Genomic DNA, 14,914 nt, shown 5'->3' with positions numbered 1-14,914 from the left:
TGGGCATGATCCCTTGAAACATGTGGGTCACAAACAGATTCTGATCTGTGGAAGAAGGTTGGTTATTACCAGACCAAACAACAGCCGAAGGTTTAACAGGAGCTACAACAGCAAGAGGAAAATACACTAGACTTCTAGTGTCCATTTATACTTACTAGAAGTTATAAAATGTAATTCAAATAAAAACAAAACAGTATTTCTGGCATACACAAGGCAAAACTTTGATGTATTATCTCAGATTTTAATTGTAAAAACGCAAAATTCTGAGTTTTTAATTATTTATTTATTTTTTAATCACAAGTGAATATTAGGAAGTTGAAATTTCTAGATAAAACCCTGAAATTTCCATTTGAGTGCAAAATATTTTTCCCATAAAACACAGAAAAACACACACGATTGTAATAAATATGTGATGAAAGATCAATATCGTTTTAACTTCTCCATATTCAGTAGCCGTTTAGATTCCCTCCGCGCCGCTAGGGGGCGACATAGCCACCAATTCATGTTTCCGCGTCAGAGGTTAAAGGTTGTGAGTCTGACACCGCCACATGCATGTTGTTGATGTTGGAGACTGGAGAGATTTTCCTTACCTCGGCTTGTTTTTTCACGGTGGGTTTATTATTTTTGTTATCGTTTTATTTTGTTCTCGTCGCGTATTAAAGTTTCTTTAGCTTAAAGCAAGCTAGCACGTCTTGTTCCATTTTCGGACACCCTGTAGCCTCGGCGTCTTCATCCCTCTCACACTGAGCAAGTGCTGGACAACAAACCAGCTGTTTAAAATGTTAAATGTCTTTAAAAAACTTTTGCCATCATCACTTTTATTTATTTATTTTACTGTTTATGTGTAAAAAACGTTCAGTCCTGACTCAGAAACCTTGCTAACAGCTTAATACGATTCCTTACATACGTAAATATTCCTGTAAGGAGGCTCGAAGTTATTTTCACGCCTTTGAATAGTAATTAAACTCATGTGAAACAAGAATGTGTATTTATATATTTAATGTTTATGAATCTGGAGAAATGTAAACAGTTAAAATAGCCTTGATAAATACAGTTGCAGTCGTTCGTAAATAACCCAGTATTGATGAGGATACATTATTTTTATTATTTTATTTTATAATTTGTTTGGGCACTTTTAAGATTTGTTTCCCATCATAAGGCAAAACTAAAAATAACTTTTTATTTTCTATGAAATGTAGAATTGTTCCTGCATTATTTTTTTCATATGTGATATTTTCTGATTCTATTGTTAGTTTTTTGAGTGTACCATCTCATTTGAGAGCAAACTAAAAAATGTGTATGGAGAATATAACTAAAGGGAAAAACAAACTAAGTATGTGACTTCTTTAGATGAATTTTTCAGCTGATAACATCCATTTCTTTCTTTGTTGTACATTTTAGACTTTCAAAATAATAATGCTGGTTTAAAAGATGAGGTTGAATGGATATGAGACTTTTCCAGTAAAACAAAACAAATGCAAACGTCATTTTCTCCACATTCAGCATAGTTATTCTATATTTCCCTCCAATATTATTAAGTGTTGAGTTTTAAAACTGAAACACAGATATTGTGGTTTTAATCTGTGGTAATTTAGGTAAAAACTCTTTCAACCAAACATTTATTTTTTTGCCTAATTTGTACCAAACATACTGTGTCAGGTCTCCTTTGGCACTTGGAGGCAGGTCCTGAGGTGAAATGAGGAATCTGAAACTTCTGAAGAGCCTTCGGAGCTCGGAGCTGCAGGGTCCAGGCTCGCCCCAGTGTTTCTCTGTGCGGGCGGACACCGGCTCACTGCTTATCGCCTCTCAGTACTGCATCACAGAGTACGACCCCCGGACAGGCCAGGTGAGAAGCGATGATGTAACACTAACACACTGGAAATACTATGAAGTGCTGTTAATACTCAACAGGGTGTAGTTTAGCGTGATTCAGTGAGGAGACGGATGTGTTTCAAGTGTCCAAATTTGAATATTTAAGTGTAACATATGTTTGCCTCAAGGTGCACCTGGAATTTCTTCATACCTGTTCTGTTTGGGACTTGAACAGGGCGTCTTTCTTATAAGCTTTCAGCTCTTCTCCGTTTTTCTTCGGCAGGTTATCAGTGAAGCCTCTTTGACAGCAGACGGTTTCCTTCCAGAGGACGGCAGCGGGGTTGTGGTCGGACTTCAGGACCTGGCTGAACTGGAGTCTGCATGTTTGGCCACAGCAGGTGGTGATGTCGTCCTCTTTAACCTCAACACCTGCCAGGTTAGTAATGCTCAAAGTCAGACAGATTTTTAAAACTTGTGTCCCCCAAAAAATCTGAAGTTAGGTTCAAGCTCTGGTTATGATCAGGGGGAAAGAAGTTAGGACAATCGGGGTCCTCAGCAAGTGTGCTCTGATCCACAGCTGGAGTGCGTCGGCAGTGTTGATAGGGGCCTCACCTCGATGAGCTGGAGTCCTGATGAAGAGCTTGTGATTCTCACTACTGGTCAGTATGTTATATAATCATCAGAAATGCTGATGATTTCCATATTGAGCAATATTTCTTAGATTAGAAACCATCACAGATGAAGAAAAGTTCATCTGTGATGGAATGTTCAATATTTGGAGTTTTTTTTATTTTTTTTATTTTGTGACACATCATAGCTTAGGTAATTATTGATCACACACAGTTATAGGTGTTGTGGTTGAGTCACTAGTGTTTTGTGTTCACAGGCCAGGAAACGATCATCATGATGACTAAAGACTTTGAGCCGATCACAGAGGTTGGAATCCACCAGGACGATTTTGGTGAAGGTACAGTGACTCTAAAAAAATTAGTGGTCTCCCAGCTGAGTATCAGGAGCTACTCAGGTTCACCAGACGGTGATGTGCTCACCCACATAAGTTTGTTTTGCAGGGAAGTTCATCACCGTGGGCTGGGGGAAGAAGGAGACTCAGTTTCATGGCTCAGAGGGCAAACAGGCAGCACAGAGGAAGATCCAGGTCCCTTTTAATTACTCAAATATTTGAGTTTATAAAAAGAAACTGTAAAGTCAAGTTGATGATTTGATCATGTGCCTGCAGGAGGTGCAACCTGCTGTATCATGGGACGACCACAGGCCACGGGTGACGTGGCGAGGGGACGGGCAACTTTTTGCTGTCAGTGCCATCTGTCCCCAAACTGGAGCCAGGAAGGTCAGAGTCTGGAACAGGGAGGGTGTCCTGCAAGCCACCAGCGAGCCCATCAACGGCCTGGAGCAGGTGCTCTGCTGGAAGTAAGTTAGTTCATTAGTTTTCCCCCTTTCTCTCTCTGGAGAACTTTTATAAATCTGAAGCACACTTATTGTTGTCTGCTTCAGACCTTCAGGCAGCCTGATAGCAAGCACTCAGCGCCATCCCAACAAGCACAGCGTGGTGTTCATGGAGAAGAATGGGCTGCTGCATGGAGACTTCGCTTTGCCGCTCAGTAAAGCCCAAGCCAAGGCATGCTCATCGAAATCACTCTTTCTGCACGAACACTGCAGCTTCTGATCCAGTGGAGAGTTTAATCAGATCATTGCACTGTGTTTGTGTTTTTAGGTGAAGGAGCTCCTGTGGAACAGTGACTCCGCTGTTTTAGTCGTCTGGTTGGAGGACATGAGTGCTGGAGAGGATGGACAGGTCAACGCTTACAGTAAGTTCACCATCAGATTTAGTGAACTGTCTGCCACAGATGCCACCAGCTGCAAGCTCATTTTTGTTAACAAGCAGGAACAGGAAAAATACCGTTAATGTGGAGAGTGTTGCATGTTGTAGTCAGTCAGAAAATCAGGAAACAAAAAAAGTGTCTTCGCTCTGCAGTCCAGCTGTGGACAGTGGCAAACTACCACTGGTATCTGAAGCAGAGCCTGGAGTTTGGACCAGACCCTCAGAAGGTGCCAGTTTGTGTCTGCTGGGACCCGGAGCGCCCCCTACGGCTCCATGTGGTGAACCGGAGCTGGACCAGTATCACCTACGACTGGGGCTGGACAACAGAACGGAGCACTGGACTGGACGCCACTGACAACGCCAGCGTGGCTGTGATTGATGGAGGTAAGGGTCAATGAAAGATGAGAGGGTGCTCAGTTGTAGATTTATTCCAGTATGGTGTTAAGATTTACCAAAATCCCCTCAGAAAAAATCTTGGTGACGACCTTCCGGCAGTGTGTGGTTCCTCCTCCCATGTGTTCCTTCGAGCTCCAGTTAAAATCCCCAGTTAACCAGGTGACCTTTCTGTGCCAGCCTGAGGGAACCAATCAACTGGCAGCATTCACCGCCGATGGACAGATTTCAGTCTACACCCAAGGTGGCTTAATAAAAACAAATTAATCTAAGTGTGTGAATGTGTGTGTGAATGGGTGGATGACTGGATACGTAAAGCGCTTTGGGGTCCTTAGGGACTAGTAAAGCGCTATATAAATACAGGCCATTTACCATTTTATTAATTTTCCTTCAGAAAAAAAGTTGAAGTTTATAGATTCATGTAGTTTTAGAATGTAACACCTTTTAAAATCTATTCATCAAATGCATAAAAGCGATGTTTACCGGATGTTAAAACCAGAGAGCGTTTACTTCTGAAATAAAAATGAAACTTCTAAATTTAAGTGAAAATACAACCTACTTAAAAGAAAAAATCATAATACTTAAAGTTTTGTGGCTAGAAGAAGACCTATGTGACTGTGTCTTAAATTTTTTTGTCTCATAAACATGACTTTATCTTCCTGCATGATTCCAGATTCAGGAGAAAAATCAAACAAATTGGCAGATGGGTTCAGGGTTGTGTCTCATCCTCTCATCCTGCAGAAGTCCTTCAGGTAACACAGTCTTCAGACACACATTCTCATTTTCTTCACCTGATTAGGCTGTTTCTACAGTTTCCCCAGATTTTTTTCCCTCCTGTAGACCGGCAGTTCTTCAGGATGTTCCTCTGGCTCTGCGGCAGCTGCTGTGGCTGCAGGATGAGCTGTTTTTGGGTGTCAGTCCTGGTCTGCTGCCAACCTCCTCCACCCTGCTGATGCTCCGCCCCAGTCAGGATGCTGGTGATACCCTCACTGTCAGGTCTGCAAACTAAGAAACCTCCTGCAGCCCCGTAAAGCTTGTAGCGTGTCACAGATGTCATTAACAATTAATCTTTCTAATAGTGATTTTTCTGCCTCAGGTCTGAGGTGGAAGTGGACGGTGTTGTGGTCAGTGTGGTTCATTCCTCTCAGACAGGAACTGTGGCCCTGCAGCTGGAGGATGGACGGATCAGGAAACTGATCTGGGGTCAGCAAACGTACCTTTATTCATGCGTTTTAGCAACTGATCCATGGGGTGGGGGGTTAATTTTCCTTTTTTCATTTTTCTGACATGTTGATACTTTCCTTTGAAGCTTGTTGTACATGTAAGGAAGCTGTATCAGTTTACAGGAATAAATGTTTTATTTCTGTATATTTCTGTGTAGATTGTCAAGAGCCATCAGTGGAGGACTGGCAAGACTCCAGTGGCTGTAGCATCAACTTTCCTGTTCCCTGTGTCCAGATGGCCCTCTGCAGCATCGGCGGAGAGGTAGAAACTCACCAGCATAAATTAATTACATGAGTAATTGTCTCTAAGTTCTAGTCTGCAGGCCTGATGCTCATGTATGCTTTTGCTTTTCATCCTCAGGAATATCTGCTCGGCTTGACGGAGAGATCTCACCTATATGCTGGAGACTCAGAGGTCTGCATTTTTCTTTCTTGTTTCATTGGCAGTGAAGAAGCAGCAGAGCTTATTAGAAATATGTGCATTTGTCTCTGCTTACTTTCAGCTCGCCTCTAGTGTTTCTTCCTTTGCGATTTGCAACGACTTCCTCCTCGTCACCACGCACTCACACACCTGCCGATGCCTCCAGCTGAGCACGCTCACAGTGAAAGGTGGGATTTTTCCTCCTCTTAATAGGCCTTAGAGACCAGGTGTGAAAGTAACAATCATGATGGTTCATGACCTGGTGGATAGAAGCCTCTGAGTGTTTTCAGTGTCATCATCTTGGTGTTTTAACATTGCACACTGGCTGTGTGATCACACTATGGTTTATGTAACAAGGACCATATTTACTAAATGAACTTGAAAATAGTGCTTTGAGCTCATAAATCTGTCAGTAAATGTTTACTGAGGCTGGGGGACGGTTGGAAGTGAGGGGACTGAACACTTCTATGCGCTCAGAAACCTTTTGGGTATTAGACTCCAGACACTTGCCCTTTAGGCTCCAGTCGCAACCTTGTCCCAGGGAGGCTAAGGCCTAATTATCATGTGGTCTTTTTCTAGTGTTTTATATACAGTACCATCCAATTAAAAACAAATAAAATGCTGTTTGTTTGTTTTTTTCCTTTAATTTTGTTTTTTCCCTTCCTGGGTCCACTCCATTTGCTTTGTGCAGTTTTTCTTTTTTAAGGCAGACATATTTGTCCCTCAGGTTTTTCCCCTTCTTTGTACATTCCCTCACATCAATTCTGATCTTTTTAGCAGGAATCTGCTGACATTTGTGAGTCTTTATATTGATGCTATAATTTTCTTTTCTTATTCTGTTGTGATGATCGTTAATCTCTTATTGAAAAATTCAAAAACTGCAGTGAAAAAGTAGCGGGAAATGTGCAGGATCAGGATGAATTGCACTGAACAGGCTCATCACTGTAGTTGTGGGCTGCGCTGACCCAGAGTGTAGTAATATTTCTCAAGAGGTGCACGTCAGGTTACAGCGTAGATTTCCCGCTGAAGCATAAATCCCTGCTAACTGTGCATCGTAATCGTCATGGTTTTTAGTTGGGAAAGAGCCCACTGTGGGTCAAGTATGATTTGTTTCCACAGGTGGAGGAGTTTTAGTATCTTTGAGGTCTTATTTTCTTAACTGAGGGAAAAGCAGAGTGGGCGATCAGTCTGTAGTACAGATGCTATACTGGTCTGTTGTAGTGAAGAGGGAGCTGAGCTAGAAATTTACTCCATCTGTTTGATCTATGATCCATGTTATGTGTGATCCATGTTTCTACATGGATCACACATAAATGTTCACCTACAGCCGTGAGCTCTGGCTATTGACTGTAAGAATGAATCACCAATACACTCAAATGGGTTTCTGGGCTCTTCCATAAAGAAGAAGTGAGTAGCTTGGTCATTTACAGCTCACTGTAGCTTGGACATAAATGTTTTTCATTTACTGAGCAAGGTCTTCTTTCTTTGTGTGTAATAGTGATGGTGAGCTGAGTGAACTTTGACCCCACAGGGTTGCAGGCAGCTCTAGCCTCCGATGGCGGTCAGAATGATCAGAATGATGAGACACTTAGACGAGTGGAGAGAGGATCCAGGATCGTCACTGTGGTGCCACAAGACACCAGAGTGATTCTGCAGGTCACACACACACACACACACACACACACACACACAAAAGCCCGTTCAGCTATCTTAGTGAGGACCTTCATTGACATAATGGTTTCCCTAGCCCCTTACCCTAACCATCAAAAATGAATGCCTAACCCTTACCCTAAACCTAACCATAATCTAATTGTAACCCTGCCACTAAAACCATATTTTGACTGTCAAAAATGCCTTCAAATGTGTGGGGACCGGGATTTTGATTTAAATTGTGTCCATCCAGATGCCTCGTGGGAATTTGGAGACCATACATCACAGAGCGCTGGTGCTGGCTCAGCTCAGGAAGTGGCTGGATAGGTGCGTTTGAGATCGTCTTGTTATGTTCTTTCAGAGAACATTAAGGTTCTGATATCCAGAGCCAAGACTAAACATTTTACACTAAATCATACAAATGAGACGTGTTTGCGTAGATGATGGCCTTCTTTTTAAAATTTTGGGTCCTTTTTATTCATGGAGTTTATCTTTAAAATATATTCTGTTTATGGCTAAAATTCAAAGTTATTTCTGTTTGTTGCTATGAAACAGTTGGAAGAATTTAGAAAGTTTTAGTACACAGTTCATGCGGGATCTGAGAGTACAAATGACTGTAAACATATGTGCACCTGACATTTCTGAGGAAGAGCTTTTAAAAATGTCTCCCTGTCTACGCTTCCAAAAAGTTTGAGAACCAGACATCACACCTCTAAATACTGTAGCCGAAATCTCAGCAACAACCTTCTGCTCCCAGGCTGTGATGATCTGTTCCATTACCTTTTTTTAAAACCCTTTAAATTAATTAATTAAATCTTATAAATAATGTGTTAAGACTGAAAACATTCAACTTGTTTTTTTTATAACCAGTTTGAAATTCAGAGACGCCTTTGAATGCATGAGGAAGCTGAGGATCAACCTGAACTTCATTTATGATCACAACCCAAAGGTTTGTTCTGCGTCTTTATGTGTAGTTTTATAACTTTTTATTTTCCTTTAATGTTCAGGGCAGGCTGTTTATTTAAAATGAAGCTAAAGTTTATAGTAATATCTACTATTAGTCACCAAAAGTGATGTGAATATATTGCAAAGCCAGAGAAGCTGCAGGAGGTTTCTGTGCATAGACACTGAAAGATGGATGGATGGGTGGATGTTTCTAAGCTATAACAAGGCTGTGAATGAGTAAAAACAATGTTATTTTTCTTCAAAGGCTTTCCTGGAGAACATAGAGACCTTCATCAAACAGCTCAGCTCCATCAACCACATCAACCTCTTCCTCACTGAACTCAAGTAAGACTTTTCAAAGAGGTCAAAGGAATACATTCTCACCTTAAAAGAAAAATGACTGTATGGTGTGACATCACCTGCTGTTTTTAAAAACTGCTGTTTTTACTGCATTTTAAAGACTTGGCATCAACATTTCAGCCACAAGTTATCCTATTGGAAAAGAATGTTTAGTATTGGTGCAGTGCATAGAAACAGATGCCTGCTAATTAGTACTAACTGATTAATTAAAATACTAGAATTTAATAAAGCTGAAAATATTGGATGTTCGTTCCCATTGAGTCATATTATTTGTTAGATCCTTTGTTTGTGGGTTTTCTCCGGGCACTCCAGTTCCCTCCCACAGCCCATAGACTTGCATATTGGTTTAACTGGTGACTGTAAATTGGCTATACGTGAAAAGATGGATGCCTGGATCAAAACAGTTTTGTATCAGGCTGTAAACATGTTTATTTCTGCTGTAAAGAGATTTTAACATGGGCGTCTATGGGGACTGACTCACTGCTGGAGCCTCAAGTGGACATTTTAGGAACTGCAGTTTCTTATTATTTGTGCATTTGTTTCGATCTTTAATCCCTGAAGGTTGCAGTTTGTTTTTTATTTTTATTTAAACAAAAAAAAAAAAAATTTTCTTCCGTTTTTTACTCAGAGAGGAGGATACGACCGGTAGTATGTACCCCCGTTCTGAAAGTAGCCCGGTCCAGCCTCAGCCTGCCTCGAAGCAGAAGAAAGTGGACGTGGTGTGTGATGCTTTACGGAGTGTCATGGAATCAATGGATCCAAACAAGTCAGTGAAATCTTTTTTTTCTTAAATGATAGTAAACATATTAATGTAACAAACTGTACTATTTGCGATCTTAAAATAGCTGAAAGTAAAACTAGGAAGGATTAGAAATGTTCAGTAATTGGATCATTTGATGGGAGCAGTGGGACATAAAACAATTCTCCTTTCAGGTTCTGTCTGTCCATCCTTACTGCTCATGTGAAGAAGACTGTTCCTGAGCTGGAAATTGCTCTGCAGAAGGTCCACGAGCTTCGAGGTGAGCACACCTTAGACCCATCGATGACCTTTCTGTCTGTACTTGCTCTGATCCTTCACTCAGTGCTCTGTGTGTGCATTCCTATTTAGAGAACCCTCCTAAAGCTCCTGGTGCTGTGAGTGCTGAGGAGGCGTTAAAGTACCTCCTCTTCCTCGTCAATGTCAACGACCTTTATGACTACTCGCTGGGAACATACGACTTTGACCTCGTACTCATGGTGGCGGAGAAATCCCAGAAGGTAGGAGACTGTAGGGGAAGAGGAACCACCAGACTTTACCTCAGTGCCATGATATACTATATACTTTATACAGAATCGTTGATAGTGAGATCAGTAAATAAGTTAGTGGATCATCAGGATGTGTTATTTAAAATACGTTTTACATTATTTCTAATAATGATAGACCATTTGATATATATATTTTTCAAACATTAAACAGGAGACTTTAATGCTCTGAGAGCCTGTGGTGTAATCAGGGGAAAGAGTATCAGTAAATTTGGTGTGAATTAAAGACTTTTCCATGTCCAAAGTTTTGAGATCTTTATTTTTTGTGCAGCAACAGAAAGGTTAATCTTTCACATTGTGTATAGAGTAAGGATACAGCTGATTCATGTTGCTATCTCCTCAATCGCTGCAGGACCCCAAAGAGTACCTGCCTTTCTTGAACATGCTGAAGAGCCTGGAGCCAAACTACCAGCGCTACACCATCGACAAACACCTGAAGCGCTACAGAAAGGCCCTGCACCATCTCAGCAAGTGTGGTCAGTCCGCTTGTGCCTGTCAGCTTGGTCTTATGAGAGTTGCTGTTTTTGGAAACTCTGCCAGAATCTTTTTAAGTTACATGATGAGTGTTTTTGTACAGGAGAGGAACATTTTCCTGAAGCTCTGCAGCTCGTGAAGGAACAGAAGCTCTACAGTGAAGCTCTGAGACTGTACTCAGCAGACAGCGCTCACTACAAGGTACGCACACAGCTCAGGACTGTTTCAGGTCCGTGTCGAGCTGAACCCAAACACTGCAACATGACACATGCATTCATGACACTGATCATAGTTTTTCAAATCACTAATACCAGGAATGACAAACACACACCCACAGAAGGGCTTAATCTGGCCCCGAGGATAGTTTTGCAGAAAAAATGGAAAATAAAATGGCATAAAAATCATCAAGGCTAAATCACGATGAAAGAGGCTTTCTGAGCTGTTATTGTTTCCAGGCCAGAGGTCTGATTCTTTGTCAGTTTTACAGCCTTTTGTCTGACAAAGACATCCCACATTGTCTGCCATGCCACACCAAAGTCAAGTGGTTAAACCCAAAAGAGCCGTGCTGATGGGGCTCTTTGATTTACTAGTGGAATTTCTTTGTAATGACTGGATGGATGTGGGAAAACTGAGGCATTTTGTTGAGATTGTGCTTGTTTTTCCCAGACTCAAGTTTTTTAAAAGATAATTTGTTAAATGTGAAATTTGTCAGTGTTGTGTTCTCAGTCATCCACAGATCTGGATGGAGTGAAACATTTGAAACATTTCACCTCATACAGCTGTAAACACTGACTCTCAGGTATTTAACCCCTTGCAGGGTTGTCCCCTTGTATGCTGTGCAGTGCAGGGAGGAGCGTTTGGACCTTTTACATAGGAGAGACTGAACAGCCACGGCACAACATGAGGCCCAGGACTCAGCTGTACTCTCCTCTTTCCTTTAAGTGCAGATGTTTACATTTTGGACTGAGTAGACACGACACGTGGTTTAAGCAAAAGAGGCCATGTAGATCCACTGTGATTGACCATCATCAAACAGAGGTGGTGGTCTTCAACACCAGCTGATGGTGTTGAAGTATAACACAGACTTGAGATGCTTTACCAGGCGATTTGGCCCACACTCACATCACACCGTGGCGTCTGTGACTGCAGTGAGCCACGTCTTGGGTTACGTGAGGTTCAGTTTGAGTTAAAGACACCGAAGCCTTTTGGATGAAAGCTGGACAGATCTTAAGACATTAAATATAAAAGTTTTTTCTTAATTTAAAGAAAAGGAGAACAATTTTAAAAAGTTTTTATTTTATTATTAGAGGTAATTTAAAGAAGAGAAATCAGACTACAAATGTCTTAAAAACATTTTTAAGCATAAAAAGGCACCGAGCAAAGTGTAATGGATGAAATTAACACAAATATAAATAGAGAATTTATTTTACATTCTTCGATAATCAACCCTCATTTCAAATCTCACTGTGGCACTTTACGCTGTGAATAAGGTCACACACATAAATTCACCCGTAGAAAGCGCTCACCTGTTCACCCGGTCTTGTGTTTATATGCTAGTTAATTTTGACACTTTGCTCTTTGACCTCAAGACACTGAGCTGCGCCTACGCCGAGCACCTGGTGGAGCAGCAGCAGGCGGAGCAGGCCGGCCTGCTCCTTTGGCGATGTGGAGAGCCAGCACGGGCCCTGCAAGCTTTTGCCACCAGCTCCAGCTGGAGGAACGCCATCTGCGTGGCGCAGCAGATACCGCTACCACCCGACCAGTTAGCTCTGCTGGCCAGAGACCTGGCAGGTAATCATAAGAACAGGTGGTCATGTGACCTGGAGATTAAGTGGAAAGTCAAGAAGCCACATCGCTGCTGGATTATATTTCCAGTGAATGTTTCTGCTTTGTTCCTTTGTAGAGAAGCTGAATGAACAGAGGCGCTACTCAGAAGCTGCTCTGCTGTTGGACCAGTATGCTAAAGTAAGCTCTTCTGCAGCCATGACCAACCTGAGAAATTCTGATACAGCTAAAGATCATCATGTAGCACTTCCTGCCTGCAGTTGCTAGCCAAGGTCTGAATGCCTGATTTTCCTTTGTTCCCACAGGACTGTGAGGAAGCCATCTTAGCTCTAATCACTGGGGCATCCTGGGAGGAGGCGCTCCGATTGGTCAGTAAATAAACTGCCATCTCTTGGGCCTTTTCACTTTGCCTTCACCTTTCTTTTTACACAATAGAACACAAATATTTCCTCTGCCTGCCTCAGATTTACATGCACAACAGACAGGACATCACTGAAACCAACCTGAAACCCGCCATATTAGAAGGTAAGAGAAGTTCAGTCTCTTATTTTATTGAACCATGCTACTAAGAAAGAGGGCAGCCATACAAAGAGGGCATAGTCTTAGCATGTTGATGTTTTCCATCAGCTGTAAACACCCAAACCTCCTTCCTGGAGGCTCAGGTTGGGACTTTCACCCGACACAAGACCCGCCTGGCTGTGGTTCGAGAGCAGAAAGAGAAAGCCAGACTGGACATGCTCGGTGAGAATCGGACTGAATTAGCGGTTTTTGTGTTATCTAACGTGAACGTGTTGTGACCCGACCTTTTGTCCGCCTCACCAGACGAAGACGGTCCAGACTGTGCTGACGCTGAGCTTTACTCTGAAGCCAGCAGTGTGATGACCAATTCCAAATACTCTCACAGTAACTCCCGCATCTCCTCGTAAGCCAGCCGCTTCCACCTTAAGAGTTTGTCAAGCGTAGCCCAGCTGGAAAATACTTCAGCTTTGTTACTGATGGAATGTTTGTCAACGTGCTCGCAGGAGATCATCGAAGAACCGGCGGAAAGCAGAGAGAAAGAAGCTCAGCTTGAAGGAAGGAAGCCCAATGGAGGACAGAGCACTGATGTTCGCCCTGGCTGAGATCATCACTACTGTGGACAAAATGAGAGGTACGACTATGGAACAAAAACATCAGCAAACAGTTGTTGGTCCACATTTAGTGCTGCTCCCCTTCACAAGGCTTTTCTTTATAATCATTCCTCTTGTTTGAACTCGACATCAAAAGATTAATTCCTGGTCTGACTTGGTGTGCAATTTAAACATAGTAAGTAGAAAAGTTTTACTGCTCACATGCACACGTCTTGTTTTAATACAGAATTCAAGACTTGTATAAGTTACTGTGCCCTTCAGTGATGTTACATCCATCTAGGTGAAACCTTATTTGTTAATTCCCCCTGACAGAGGAAGTCCACAACCTGCTGAAGGTGTTGGTGCTGTTCCAGTTTGACAAACAGGCAGAAAAGCTGCAGCTGACCTACGATGAAGCTCTGCAGATGATGGAGGCAGCAGTTCCTGAGGTGTGGCCTGAAGGCCTGCAGACCAGCCAAGCCCCGGTAAATATAGTTCTTATCATTGTCTTTAACAGTCTTTCTGCACATTTGGCTTTGTGCATTAGTATGGATCTAAAGATCTATCTTACATGAATTTACATGAACTTACATGAATCCTAAATACACTAAAAGGACCTTTTATGAAAGAGAACAAATAAAGGGAGCTGGTCACCCTGCCTGGGATAAGGGTACACTATTTGGGGGGTTTGCACTATTCAGCCTTCCTGGGAAGATGTATGGCAGGGTACTGGAGAGGTCTCTCCATTAGTCGAACATCAGATTCAGGTTTTCTTCCTGATTGTGGACCGCTGGACCAGCTCTTTAGCCTCCTGAGGATATTTGGGGTGTGTAGGAGTTGCCCAACCAGTCGACATGTGTTTTGCAGTCACTGAGAAAGAATTCAAACATGTTTCTCGGAGGAATCTGTGGTAGTTTCTTCAGGAGGTTCTTCAGAAGTATGACATATCTGACTTATTGCTATGAGCTGGCCTCTCCTTTAGAGTGAGGGTTTAAATCATTTGGGAGGGACACAGAGTCGAGTCGTTACTCCTCCACATCGAAGGAGCCAGATGAGTTGGTTTGGCATCTGACTGTGATGTCACCTAGGCAAGGTATTGTGGACATGTCCTACCGGCATGAGTGTGGGCCTTTTCCTTAACGTCATTCCCTCCTTTCCTGCCCACTCCACTGACCTGTCATAAAAATGACAAAGGCCAAAAATAAATCTTAAACTTTTCCTGCTCTGCAGCTCACTGGGCCAAACTCCACGGCAAACAGCATCATGGCTTCTTTCCAACAGCAGCAGAGACCAGCAGCTTCACAGCAAGGTCAGCACAATTTGTTTCTTTAGCCAGTCACTTCTCTTCTCCTTAGTTTCACCTTTTTAGTCAGATAAATATTAAATTTTTCTCTTATTGTTTCCCATCTTTTCCCCTCCGTAGACGCCGAGGTCCCGACCGCTCCAAAGATGAGAAACGGTGTCAAGTGGAAGCTCAGTGTTCTGAAGTGAATTAGTTTTGTTTTTAATTTTTAACTGTAAGGTCAAATACTAATCGTGTAATAAAGAAGGACTCAATTATTGACTTCTCTTATAAAATGTGTTCATTCTCTTGAGCTCA

The 14,914-nt window shown here is 42.2% G+C and overlaps 1 protein-coding gene across 1 annotated transcript; it reads left to right on the top strand.

Annotated features, from left to right (window-relative positions):
• The first annotated feature begins 484 nt into the window (after positions 1–484).
• elp1 (elongator acetyltransferase complex subunit 1) lies at positions 485–14,887 on the top strand. The gene is made up of 36 exons (XM_005726580.2): positions 485–609; positions 1,660–1,846; positions 2,096–2,248; positions 2,390–2,471; positions 2,699–2,779; positions 2,883–2,968; positions 3,050–3,240; positions 3,325–3,448; positions 3,545–3,638; positions 3,806–4,036; positions 4,119–4,289; positions 4,719–4,797; positions 4,886–5,041; positions 5,142–5,248; positions 5,427–5,530; positions 5,630–5,683; positions 5,772–5,877; positions 7,221–7,345; positions 7,593–7,666; positions 8,210–8,288; positions 8,550–8,629; positions 9,273–9,410; positions 9,578–9,663; positions 9,753–9,901; positions 10,299–10,422; positions 10,524–10,621; positions 12,010–12,211; positions 12,324–12,385; positions 12,511–12,573; positions 12,670–12,730; positions 12,833–12,946; positions 13,028–13,127; positions 13,228–13,355; positions 13,648–13,799; positions 14,545–14,623; positions 14,738–14,887. The coding sequence occupies exons 2-36, from the start codon at positions 1,697–1,699 to the stop codon at positions 14,803–14,805; spliced, it is 3,951 nt and encodes a 1,316-aa protein (XP_005726637.1). The 5' UTR covers positions 485–609; positions 1,660–1,696; the 3' UTR covers positions 14,806–14,887.
• Positions 14,888–14,914: the final 27 nt, after the last annotated feature.

The sequence above is a fragment of the Pundamilia nyererei genome, unplaced genomic scaffold (genome assembly GCF_000239375.1).
Source record: "Pundamilia nyererei isolate P.nyererei 1_Seehausen unplaced genomic scaffold, PunNye1.0 scaffold00020, whole genome shotgun sequence".
Taxonomy (NCBI): Eukaryota; Metazoa; Chordata; class Actinopteri; order Cichliformes; family Cichlidae; genus Pundamilia; species Pundamilia nyererei.
The sequence above is the reverse complement of the archived record's forward strand: the minus strand, read 5'-3'. Positions and strand labels throughout refer to the sequence as shown.